The sequence below is a fragment of the Belonocnema kinseyi genome, chromosome 9, assembly GCF_010883055.1.
Source record: "Belonocnema kinseyi isolate 2016_QV_RU_SX_M_011 chromosome 9, B_treatae_v1, whole genome shotgun sequence".
NCBI lineage: Eukaryota > Metazoa > Arthropoda > Insecta > Hymenoptera > Cynipidae > Belonocnema > Belonocnema kinseyi.
Window position 1 is genome coordinate 36,751,913 of NC_046665.1, and position 14,042 is coordinate 36,765,954.

General features: G+C 32.1%; 1 protein-coding gene across 7 annotated transcripts in view; it reads left to right on the top strand.

Moving 5' to 3' along the window:
* Nucleotides 1-14,042, top strand: part of LOC117180398 (uncharacterized protein DDB_G0284459-like) — a 201,729-nt gene that overhangs the window by 172,978 nt on the left and 14,709 nt on the right. For 6 of the 7 annotated variants that reach the window (XM_033372884.1, XM_033372889.1, XM_033372886.1 and 3 more), the window contains exon 2: nt 2,396-2,782. In XM_033372884.1, coding sequence (XP_033228775.1) covers nt 2,396-2,782 — 387 coding nt within the window. Of the gene's footprint in view, nt 1-2,395; nt 2,783-5,045; nt 5,313-14,042 lie in introns of those variants that run through there. The other variant, XM_033372891.1, reaches the window with a different exon arrangement.

Consider the following 14,042-nt stretch of genomic DNA (forward strand, 5'->3'; position numbering starts at 1 on the left):
AAAACCGAATTGGTTAATTTTAAATGGGAAATAAAATTTGTTATAGACTGTTGTGAATTATAAAAAAGCATTATATATTTGGTATAAAATGATGATAATATTTCATTTGATATTTTATATTAAAACCACAGTCTAATGAGCAAAGGATAAAATAAATTATATCCCAGCGACAAAAGACGAACCCCTAAACTTTTAAACTTATTTTTCTACTTGTATTAAAAAATAACAAGGGGTCGTACATAAATTATACGTAAAGTATTGTTTTAACATTTCTATGCTGTATTACATGTTTATGTTTAAAAGTACTTATAACAACAGAGATTTCCTCGGAGATGATGTGTTTTGTACACCTGACGCAAGAATTGGATGATAGAACTTCAAGATACGGATTAATTTAACCTCAAAGGTCTTCAGAAATTTAGCTGCCTCGAGGAAGATGTTTTCAAGGTTGGCCTAAAACTAGCCATTGAAAGAATACTTTATTTTTACAAGTGCACTTGTGTCAACCATTTTGCTCCATCTAAAAAATTAAAAGGATTAATATTCGTAAACAAAATATTGGTAATAATCATTTTTCTACAAGTACCCATACAACGCGAAATGATGTCGAACGATATTGACATTAACTATAAACTTCATCAAGCAGCCGACAGATGTCTTGCGCTTTTTCCTGTACGAGTTTACTATATTGGGTGTTCAGTTTAATATACAAATATATTTAAGCCTAATATCTAAAAAAAACCGTTGATTTTACGTGTTAATGTATGTATATGTTTTGCGCACCTATCTTATAGTTTGAACATCTAGTATTGCCCGAGTAAAAATGCTTCGACTTGAGTTCGACTTGGTTATTTCTTAAGTTCGTCTCCAAGACATCGATGTCTGGCTGCGTCTCAAAACTGAGTCGAGACATAGGCCTCCGTCTTAGGTTTATGGCCACGACAGGTAAAACAGCGTTTACTTTTCTCAAGTCGAGTCTTGTCTTGGATAAGATGACGTTTACTTGTCTCAAGTAAACCTGCCTTAATACGAATATTTTTCGGCTCATAAATGAGATTAAAATTTATGAATGAAAAATGTGTAATTATTAAATTAGTTATTCTTAATTTAAAACTTCAGAATCTGTGGATCTGAACGAGTATAAGCCTTTAAATTTTTTTTCAAAAAAAATGAAAATTGTAACTTTTATGACAGTCAAAATGCGAATTTTGCGAATTTTCAAAAAGCAATATTTTTGTTAGGACAGGTATGCAATCGAAGTTGCAAACCGTTCGCGTTAAAGTCATAAAAGTTTGTCTCAAGAGGTAAATGCATGTCTTCAAGGCATAGAAACTTGTCTTCAAGACATAAATTGAAGTCTAGTTCCGTCTCAAAATTGAAACATGCTCAAGTCGAACTTTTCGACTTCAGCATGTCTTAATTGCGGGAAATTCAAGTCGAACTCAAGTACTTAAACTTGTTTTTATATAAAAATAAACAAATTAAACTAAGAATAAAAAAGAATTCGCTCAATTATGAAAAGCCGCGATTCTATAGTATTACGAAGTACAATTTCAAATTTTTTAACTAAAAGACTTGAAACTTGAAAATTTCCAAATTAACGCTTAAAATTAAAAATTATGAAATTTCACGGTTTATTTTACAACTTAAAGTAAACAAACATGTACAATCAAACATTTAAAGAATTGATGCGTGCAAACTTGAATAATTTCTAGTTTATGATATTATTTATACAATAAAAAAGTCACGTTACCAATTTAATTTAATGCTTCAAATTATTTCTATAATTGCGCTAAAGGACACATGACCACCGAAACCAATTTTTCCCAGGTGCGAAGTTTTGTAATGATTGGAGAGAAGTTATGACGAAGAGGGGTGGAAGGATGGGTACATTAGAAGAATTCCAAAATTTCAAGTGTGAAATTCCACACCTGGGAAAATCTCAGGTGTAGAGTACTTCTTAGCACCATTTAATCTCCGCCGGCGCAGAATAACATAAACAAATAAACGATTATGATGTCGTTAATGAATGTAAAGCGTTGCAAGAATAAGGAAAGTTAATTTCTGGACCTTCCATTTTTCGTTCAAACGCGTAAGACTTAGAATTGTTCCACTTTAAATTCTAAAATTTTAAAGTTAATTTTTCTATTCTTGAATCATTAATGTATACATGTATAATGTTTGCATGTAGATTTATTAATATACTGAAGAGCTTAGATTTAATTTCTCTGTAATTAATAGTAATAGCAAAAAGCAGAGAAAATCTTCCACTCCGATAATAAAAATGCATACATACCTTAGGGAAATTTTTCACCGCTGTGCCTGTTTAAATTAAATTTAAATTAAAAAGTCTTTATAGATAAAAATTAATAAAATGTATATCCTTGTATTGTAGATGGAGACGGAGGTGCGGATTCTAAAGCAAGACTTGGTCCGCACTCAGGAGGCCCTGAAAGCGGCGACAAAGAAGTGCAGGGACCTGGTGCGAGAACTGGACAATCGGAATATCAGTCAGGAGTCGGAGAAAAATCTTCGAGACCAACAATTGTCTAAAATTCTACGTGCTTTGCTGGTTCTCGAGGCTCGCTTGAAACAGGAACAAAAATCCATCAGGCAACTCCTCTGTGAAAAAGATAATGTGATTAGAAATCAGCAATTAGAAATTGCGAAGCTCAGGCGTTATACGAAAAATTACATCAAAGGGAAACGTGATTCCAGTTTGGGTCATTCGATTAGTGTCGAGGAGTCAACAGTTACGGAGAAAAGTTCATCTGGCATTCAGGTGATTATATACATTATTTTTAATGATATAATGTTTATAAATATATTAAAATATAATTATTATCCTTCTGTAGATATGTCATTCCAAAATATATCGACTGGAGGTGGTTGCGACGTAATAAGAAAGATTTATATTGATAAATAATGTTTTTTAATGTTTTTATAGAGTAGAATATTGCTACCTATAAGTGCTAATATTTATTTTTATTTCTAAAAATGATGTTTAAATGTAGTGTGCGCTACGCAAATGAAATGTGCAATCCATTACAAAATGATGTTATTTCAGGCGAATACATAAAGTACATAAAGTAAATGCGAAACACTGCTTTGAAATCTAAGAGTTTGAGATTTTCAGCTTAATATGGGTCCACCATTATTATTTTAAAATAATGAAAACCAACTTAATGATATATCTCTTCTATTAATAATTTCACTCAAAATTTAAGAGAATTACATACCTTTATGTGTAAAACAGGCTAGTGAAAACCGTACGTGAGTTCGTTTAAACCTTTTGTTTTCTCTGTTGAATATATCCTATAAGGAATAAAACAGAAATATGTTAAACCCTTGTGGGTCATGTTTTAAAATGTGTACTTAAAAAATCGCGTGAGATTAAGCCTCTTTTATGCGCTTCTAAACCATAAGACAATAAGTGCGTCTTTGACATTCTTGGAAATCCTTCATGTTTCCAAAACGCGTTTTTTTACATATTGACCCATATTTACTACAAAAAATCGATCTGCTAAAGCATTTTTATCAACGGATTCGTAATCAACGCACAAATACTATAAAAATCAACTAGAATTTTCAAAGACGAAAGTCATATCGGACAGTGTTAGTTTGATGTTAAACTGTTATTTGTAATAATGACGTAAAACTACACAGCCTTTGAAAGAACGCAGTAAATCCCCGAGATATTATTTATCTGAAGTTGGATAAAAACACTGGAAACAATTGAAAATTACAGTTATCCGACGGCAGATCATTGTTATCATGAGGCGGATAAAAATGACCCTTCGTCAGATAATAGTAGTTTTCAATTGTTTGCAGCGTTTTGAGTAAATATGGACAAAAATGTTACAAAAAATGCGTTTTTGAAATTTTTGGAAGCCTATCAAGTTTCAAAAACGCCTTTCTTTACCTAAATTGACCAAGATATACTCAAAAACTACGTATGCACTGTGACCCTTCACTTCAGTCTTATTGACTTATCGCTTCGAACCGCATAAAAATCGGTTTTAAAATATTTATAAATGTGAACCCGACGACGTTCCATCAAAAAGATGTATGGGATGAGCAAAGTTAGACCCTCTTATGACATATCCTATTAGTTTGAGATTTTTCTATTTTGATCTTTATGAGATATTCAACGGCGAAAACGAAGGATTTAACCAAATTGGCGGCTGAATATTATATAATATTATATATTAGGGAAGCAGAATATGACAGAAGAATATCAAGTTGAAAACTTCAAAATTTTACATTTCAAAGCAGTGTTTTCTATTAAATTTTTGTATAGAAATTTATACTTAAATTTTTATATATTCTTACTGAATGAAAGATTATTTCTGTAAATGACAATATAATTTTTGGTTGACTAACTTATTATACATATTTACCTGAAAGAACAGCAATTTTTGATGCAGTGCGAATCATTTTTAGAAAGGGAAATAAATATTAGCACTCATAAATAGTAAAATTCAACCCTGAAAACATTCAGGAACATTATATGTCAATATCAATTTTTTTAAATTAATTCGAAACCTCGTTCAGACGATCTATTCTGTGTAGAGAATGTAAAGAATGAAATTAAATATGGGCTTTACCTTTCTGTCATTCTCGATTATTTTAAAATTAATTTTTTTAATGTGGTGCTCTAAAGAAACTACAAGAATGTTTTCTTATCGTTAGGACTTGACCTAAAGTCAGAGCCTAAAATATAACGAATTTAGAACGGCACACTTTACTGGGCATCCTCACCCTTCTTCCTGAAAACAAGGATAATCTTTAATAATGTACATAAGTAAATAATAATAATAAATTCTAGAGTGAATAAGAAGTAATTATACTTATAAGGTTTATTTTTCATCATGAAAGTTTTTTAGGCTGCAATATTAAAAACTACGCTTTGAAATTCCTCACTTTTGATATTTTGTTCTTTTTCGGAGATGAATATATTGCAGGAAGATAAATGAACAAAACAAAAAAAAGTGAAAACTGGGCAAATACTTTAATTTTTCGCAGTCAAATCACATACAAAAAAAGAGAATATAACCTTCGTTGATACGTCATTTAAGTAAACCATTAAAAAGCAATATTTTAAGCTATTGTTCATATTGATTAAATAAATAACTAATTAACATATATTTCAAATTCTGATTCCTTTACTTTCTCCCTACAAGATAATAATCTCTGAAAATGAACAAAACCTCCAATGAGAGGAATTTCAAAGTAAAATTTTTAATATTTTAGAAAAATATTGAAAAAGAGCCCGAATTCTGATAAGTGTGATTAAAAAAAAATCTTATGTGGTAAGTTTTAGTTTTTAAAATTACTGCATTTTTAATATCGCTTCAAAAGTTTTGAAAAATGTTTATAGTTTAGCTTATTTTTATAATACAATTTTCATACATTATTTCATAATAAATTTACTTTTAGTCATGCCATATTAAAGTTTAAAGACAGCATGCCAAGAATGGTTTCATTCAATTCCATTTTAAACACAGAAGTTGTAGCACATTGAAAATCAAATTTCGAAATATGAAAAAAACAGTAATTTAATAAATTAATGTGACAAATAAGTTTCGAAAATATTACTAATTATTATAGTTAACCTCAAAATTTGTTTCAAATTAGGCTTCAATCGCCTCCAACAAAATGAAATAGAATGACCTTATAATCATTTTTAATTATAAATATGATAATATTTTTATAATTTTACAGGCATATAAACACAGCATACGTCGTATATAAAATATATTATACATTAGGGGTGTATAAGAAAGAGAATTCCAAATCTCAAACTACATTTTTGATTTCTTGGCTTCTTTTGCGTTGAAAATAAAACACGTGAAAGTACAGAATATAAAAACTGAGGATCATTAGAATGAGTATTTTTCATGAGTTTTTTTTTATTATACACCTTTAAGGAGATGTATAGAAATAAGTCCTACTTATAGCCTCTTTAATTCTACGAATCTGCAGACTTTGAACTTAAAAGCTTAAAGTAGGGTCAAAATTTTGGTACGTGACATCTATAGTAATTGCCACAAACTAGTCGCCGGGGCATTTAGCCTCCGGGTAGTTTCCAGCAGTTTTAGTCGCCAAAACTTTATGTTATAAATTGTAACAAAATATAACGTAAGAGAGTAAAAAACGTGGCAGCAAAGCAAATACAGTAAAACTCTGCTATAGTGCCGATTTTGGAGATGACGGTAGTTGGTAAATAACTCATTATAGCCCGCTGCGCTTTTGTTTGTTCATGCTTCAGTGCACGCCTGAGTGACAACCGCAGACCCCGCTGCCTCCACCCAGCTCCTGTTATACCTACCTATGGCGCGGCTTTAATTCTCGGAAGGGCTATAGAAGGGAGGGCTATTGAAGAGTTTCACTGTAATATTATTTTCCTCGTATAATTAAAAAACAATTGATAAAAAAATTGTATTTTTAACTTCACGCAGTTTTTTCCATTCAGGTTTTATACACATTTGAACGGATCTTTCTTTCTAATATATTATTTTTAACAATAATAAGTAATAGTCTTTGACTAAAAAAATGGACAAATAAATTCTTGTTCATTACTTTTTTTAAAATAAAGTTTTGACACTCCATAAGAAATATTTAAGAAATAATTTTCACTCGATGACACTCTTAACCCCCTGTTATTGTGTATTTTTTAGAAATTTTTTCAACATTAATTATTTTTATTCGATGCATAACAAATTTTCAAATATTTTGTAACTAATTTTACATTTTTTCAACATTTAATATTTTGCTTTACCATTTTTTCAATAAATCATGAAAAGTTACTATTTTCGGGATAAATGAATAGTTCATGAAAGTAATAAATAATCGTTTTTATTACAAATATTTTTCAATCGTTTAAACAATTTATGTTTTTATAATATTTTCCACTGAATCTTGAGGAGTTAGTATTATCTTAAATCAATGACTTAATTAACAATTTTTAAAAGCAATATTTGTTGTTAATGCTATTTACAAATTATTTAAAACATTTTTTTCGTTGTCTACAGTGAAATTTTATTATTTTGTGAAATTAATTAAGCAGTTAATGAGTGTTAAGAGTCATATTTTTTGTAAAAGTTTAAAATTATTTGAGTAATTAAAATCACTTGCTTCTTTTCATAGGAAGGATGGAGAGAATTCTAATTTTTTCGAATCTCTTACTTACACCAGATCGCTTATAAATCAATATTATCCTTGTCACAAAAAAATCAATCTAAAAAATAACTATCTACAACGTAACTGTAAAAAACTTGTTTAAAAAATTAGGTTAAATAATTTCAAAAAGTCTTTCACAAAAACATATCACGCTTAAAATACATTAGCGTCATTTTTCCAGACAATAGTAACTTTTCCAGGTTTACAAGGGAAAAAATTATTTAAACAAATTAAAATGGTTTAAATAATTATTAAATATAGTTAAAAATATATTACTTGCAACATTTGTTAATTTGTGTCATTAGTTCCAGCAAATAATCAGGGGGGGATTAATAGTTATTGGGTAAGAATTATTCCTTAAATATTGATTAAGAAGTGACAAAAGTTTAATCTACAAAGAGTAAATAATAAGTATTTCTTTTTTTCCATTTTTTTAAAGTCGATTTAATATATTTGTAATATTCTCATCGTATCTTAAAATCAATAAATGACACCCGACAGTTAGAATTTTTCACTTTTTCAAGGAATTATACGCACTATGATTATTGATATCCATGTTCTAATGATTGCTGATTGTCTTCTTCGTTCCTATGAAATCTCTTTTTATAACTCTTTAATGTTCAGTATGCATTTAATTATTTTTGGATTTTTGACATCTCAGAATGAATTTGGCAAAGTCGCGACATAAAAAACTGAAAATAACAACCACACGCTATCGAAAGTATTCCTTTTCGACAAAAACTGTTAAGGCCCGTGTGGAAAAATGGAGGGGGCCCCCGTCAGGGCCCACATGGATTGCCCTCATGCCTTGTGGAATCGATGAGGGCAATCCAGGCGTGGTCCCTTATGGAAACAACATGCTAATCCATGGGGGCCCAACATGGGTTCCCTCATGGATCCCTCATGGCTGCCATCATGAAAGCCCGCTTGTTTTTTTTTGCCACTGCTCGCACCTGTACTGGCATATCTCTGGGATGATAACACTATTTTGTACTGAGCTGTCAGTTTTGGGCTAGCACTGGATATCTCTACTGGCACAGTACTACCCATATAGGATATTCACCATGGGCGCAGTACTGCGTCAGTGCTAACTAGTACCATACTGAACGATATTACAAAAAAGGTATTTTAAAAATATATATTTATTGATTGCGAGTATTTTGACTTCAAATATCAGTAGTCCTGTTAATAGTGAATACATAGATTACATTTTCAAACATTATATTACAAATAAAATTTCTAACGCTACGGGGTATCAAACCTACATATCTATAACTAACTCTATCGTGTAACAGTCGGGAGTGCTAACCACTGCGCTAAACCGACAAGTTGAAACTCGGTTAAGGAGCCATCCTCATAAGCTACAATTCAGAAAAGTCAAAGTAACAAATTCTAAGTTCTCTTTTTATAATTATTTATTATTGCACGACCTGATGTAAATGTAAAACACATAAACTATTAACAGGAATATCAATAAAATAATTATTAAATAAATAATTTAAATCGATTACCATTTTTCTTCGCGTAATATTTCGTTTTTTCACGTTGTAGACTACTTTACAACTTTTTATGATGACGGGAAATGTAATTTTTTATTAACATTGGAAATTTTTCATAAAGATAAAACTTAGAATTTTTTTCTTAAAAAAGAAGGGAAAAAGTTGTTTTCGGGACAGATGTATTCATAGTTTTTTGAATTTTTAGAACGCATGAACCATATTTTTGAACGAATTTTTTTATGTCCATTTTGTAGGATATAAAATAATTAACCTTCCGATTTACAAATTTTAATCGTTGATCCGTGAGGGCAGTCGAGCTGGGCCCTCACCGGGGACCCTCATGGAACATCCATATGGTTAAAGTTCGAATTTCTGAAAAGAGTCATACAATTTTTAACAGAAATTCATTGTTTGTAAGTCTGAACTCATGATATGTATTTGTATTGAAATTTCATTATCTTGCTTTTATAATTTAAAAAAGTGCGTATCCTATAAAAAAATTTTGTTCTCAAGCATTTTATTGCAACTTGTATCGTTTTTCCATAAATTTAATGTATTTATTTTCAATGCTATTTTTTACAATTTAAACTAAAAATACACATCATAACGCAAAGTGGTTCTAAGCAAATGTGTAGTTATAATTTTAAAAAAATTTATTTATTTATTTTTGTAACAGGAGCTTATAAAAAATGTGTAGATCTTTTTTGTTCGACATAAAATTTACAAAAATTCTCTCACTTTTTGATTAAATATTTCAATTCTTTCGAAAGTTGTCGTGCTAACAAACTAAAACTGTACAGGCACAGACTCATTCGCGAAAACCTATTTTTTTGGTTCAGAAGGTCTAAAAACGTGGACATTTTACAAAAACGGGAGGGGTCAAATCTTACCCAAATCGAATACCTTCGCATATGATGATGTAAAAAAGGGTTAAACAACCAGCCTAGGCCACTTTGATCCACGTCTTACACGACCGCGCGGGTACGCTTTCGCGCTTCGCGCTCGTTTTCGTACGTTTAATGCGTACACTTTAATTACATTTTTTCAAATATCGTAAATAACGGACACGATCTTTCTTTTTAGGTTCTTAAACTGTGTGCCAAATCGCAACTTAACCCGACTAGTATTTGAAAAGTTATTCGGTATACAGACAACAACAACGACGACTCACGTACACCATCTTAAATCCGTTTTTTTTAGATTCAGGGGGTCTTGAAACTTGGAGAATTCAAGAAATCCGCGATAGTTAGTTTTCACAGAAAAATAATACATTCTCATTATGATGAGAATGTGAAAAAGACATTTCTGCACTGGATTTGCGAAAACGCCTATTTTTTCTGGTTTCTGCCCACATTACCTCATGAGCTCCAGTTACGAAATCAATGTTCATCGATCCTTTGAATATACGGTGTATGTATTTGATTTATTTAAGGTTAGTTTGCTGAAAACAAAATTCGGGATTGGTTTAAAATTTACACTAATGTATATAATTGTTTAAAAGACCTGGATATTAAAAGTCATTTCTCATTAAAAATTGTGTAAAAGGTCTCGCTGGGTATAGGGGCCATCCATATACCACGTGGACAATTTGTCCACGTGGACATATTTTCTGAAAATATAGACATTATTAGTCTTCAAAATGTCCGGGAGCTCGCGACAATTCCATGGACGTCCTTTTAGTGCTCAATAAAATTTTTGCACCAAAAGTTTGCACCAAAACAATCATCCTCAATGGGTTTAAAAAATACTAAAATAACGTTTTTTTCACTACAATTTTCGACATGCTAGAAAGCCTTCCAGTCAAATTTGGCACCACTGAGGAACAGCCAATCAATTATAATCTTTTTTTTTAGCACCTAAAAAATCATCCCCAATACGTTTCAGAAGTACTAAAATGACTGTTCTAATTTTCATCCTATCATTTTTTATATGCTTGACAGTCTGTCAGTCAACTTTAGCACCACCTAGAAGCTGTTAGTCAAATTTTTTGTTAGTTTTCAGCATTCAAACAATCATTCCCAGTGAATTTCAACAGTACTAAATTGACGTTTTTTCACTCGAATTTTTGACGTGTTTGACAGCCTGCCAGTCAACTTTGGCACCACTGAGGAGCTGCCAGTCAAACTTATTGTTAGTTTTTAGCATTCAAACAATCATTCCACGTGGGTTTGAAGAGTAATAAAATGACGTTTTTTTTACTCGAATTTCTGACATGTTTGACAGTTTGCCAGTCAACTTTGGCACCACCAAGAAGCTGTCAGTCAAATTTATTGTTAGTTCTTAGCATTCAAACAATTATTCCCCATGGGTTTCAAGAATACTAAAATTACGTTTTTACACTCGATTTTTTGACCAGTTTAACGATAAATTGTTACAAAATGCAGTAACAGCTGTTAATCAGTCAACCATTTTCGAACTGTTTACTATGAAAACAAAAGAATATGATATTTTAGTAAGTACTAAAATGATCTCCATAGAATTGTCGCGAGTTCCCGGACTACAAGAAGTCTAAAAGAAGCGATGAATAAGCTGAAAAATTCGGATTAGCTTATGAACGTGAGCTTAAACATGATTTGAGTTTCAAAGGAAAAGTCGTGAAAAAATAAAAATAAGAATAGAAAATAAATTATATTGGGCGCGAGCACAATATAAAAGTTCGACTATACCTAGAGTATACCTTTTCTCATTTCAGTATATTGTCCACAGATTTAAAGAAATGTGTGTCCACGTGGATTCTAGCCCCCCCCCCCGGCCCACCTCGTGGTCAATTGTGGAATTTTGCCATACTCCCCCCCCCCCTGAAGTATCCACGTGGTATATGGATGGCCCCATACGAGATTCAACCGATGCTAACAGAATGGAGAAATCAAAACACAAGTTTCACAATCTTAAACTTTTATTGAACAATAAGCGATAAAACAAAAACATCGATATGGAACATCGAAGAAAAAACATCGATGCATCGAAAATATTGTAGTTTAAACATCGATGTCAAAAACATCGACATCAAAAGCGACACATTGATTTTTAGACGTTTTTCGATGCCCATGTCCCAACACTAGGCGAAACTCTCGTGTGCCTTGAGGATACAAAGCAACCAAAGGATGACAGCTTTCTGCATTATCTCGCAACTGCTTTGGCATATTTTTAGTACCTCCGAGAGCACCGATCAAAATATCTATTACTTAAAACGAATATTTTAGGCACAGTCGTTGCAGTTCTCTTTTAAGGGGGTCACCTCGTGTGACAGCCCTTTTTTTTTACCTTTTTTGGGGATTTTTTTTGACGAACGATAACAATATACAACTTTGAACTTTTCACTATATATTCATTCAAATTTGAACAGTAAATTGTGCAAGTTTGAACCCAAAATCTTTATTATAATGCTTATTTGAAATTAAAACACCAAACGGCATTTTAATATGTGAAGCTGTGGCCATCGCTGGAACTAGGATATTAAAAAAATATTGAAAATGGAGTAATTGACACGGTTCTGAACTTTTTTTCAGGTTTCATGATTTTTTTCGATTATTTTTTTACGAAACAAAACGGCTTGAAATTTATTAATTATCCTAATTCAGAGGATGCGTACACATCTGCTGAATCTACCCTACAAGTTTCAAAGGAATCGTTTAAACCGTTTTTGAGATATCATTCCGGCCAATTCGAAAAACGTGGTTTCGAGAAAAACGCGTTTGACAGTTCAAGAACGATTTAAACAATGAAGTACACCTAGTCGTTCTAAGAGCTGTAACTTTCCAATGACTTCGAATATTGGAATATCACTTCACCAGCATATTCTACACATGTGTAGGAATAAATTTAGGCAATAAAAAAAATCGAATTTTTCGACCAGACACACGGGGTGACTTCCTTAAAGTCTTGATACCAAACCTCCTTTCCATGCCCTTAGCAGTAAAGTTGAAGTTGGCCGCAGTCAAGAATTCTATCACGAATATAGTTCGTTTCTCAAAGTTGTGGAGAATGATGGCAGGCCTCGAGTGTGCAACGGAGACTGCTATCCGCAAATCATAGTTCCCGAAAATTTGGCACTTCTCGTTTTGGATAATTGACTCATCTCCGTCGGAGCCATCGCAAACAACACCTTAAGAGCCACAAAATAACACAACAAAGGTGGTAATAAAACACTCTTAGAGCCGCATTATGTCTGTAGAGATACGTCATTCCCGCGTGAATGGGACACCCGGATAGGATGTGGTTGCGGTATACTATGGTGGAAATGGCACCGTCCTGGCATGCGAAAATGAAACCCTCTGCACCTGAATTAATTAAGCCCTGATGATCTGAGGAAAGCAAAAGTTTGCTCCTTCGACAAGGACTATATTTCTACATTGCTTTGAAAGTTTCCGTACATTTTCGTGTCGAGCAGCTGTTGGCGGAATTTTGCCACCTCTGCTTTCTTTATTTTGCCTTTTAGAAGTGAAGCTTCTAGATAGAGTCATTGCATTTTCCTCACTCTTATTGTTAAAGTTCAGGCGAAGGGTCTCGTCCGCCTGTTCCGTCAAAATTTCAACTCGGAATGCGAAGAAAATTGTAATAAAGAAATGTTAATAATCTAGTCCTTTTACTGAGAGGTATTTAATATACATTTACATTATTTTCTTTAAAATACAATTCTATATGAATCCCATCCCCTAATTTTCAAAAAACTAATAATAATTTAAATGCCTATTAAGAACATAAGTAGGTGAAATATATGATTAATGCTTGTTTGTAATAATTGTCTTCTCATGTGTCCTTAAATATGCGTAATTCAATTAATGATTTCCAGTAAAAATATTTATTTGAAGCAGCCAAATCTTTTATATTCTGTATAATTTTGCGTTAAAATCAGCCGTTTTCGAGAAAAATGGACTTTTCTGTAAAAACACTCAAATGTGTGATTAGCAACTTTTAAATATTACCCGATGTATTCCTCCTTTCACGAGATTCATTTGAACCCGAAAGGGGGAAAAAACAAAATCAATAAACATAACTACTATCGGCGAGAAAATCATAGGCTTGGATGGCACCTGACCACGGGTCGAAGAAAGGGACCAGCGACCGGCAGTGAAAAAACGCCCCCCCCCCTTGCTTTCTGTCAATTGTTTTCCAAAAAAAAAACTGAAGATAATATAGTTGCACATTTTGGTACTATTAAGAAACAATTTTTATTATTTTTAAAACTTTTCAACTGCAACTGGTTCACAACAGTTTTCCTTATACTCATGAATTTTTTGAAATTTTTTCTATCGCCCCTTGTACGAGGGTAGTTCAATAAGTCCTTAGAATGACCAACAGATGGCACGCGAATCGCTCCAAATCATCTGTTTTCAGTCAGCACCACTCCCGACTAGATAT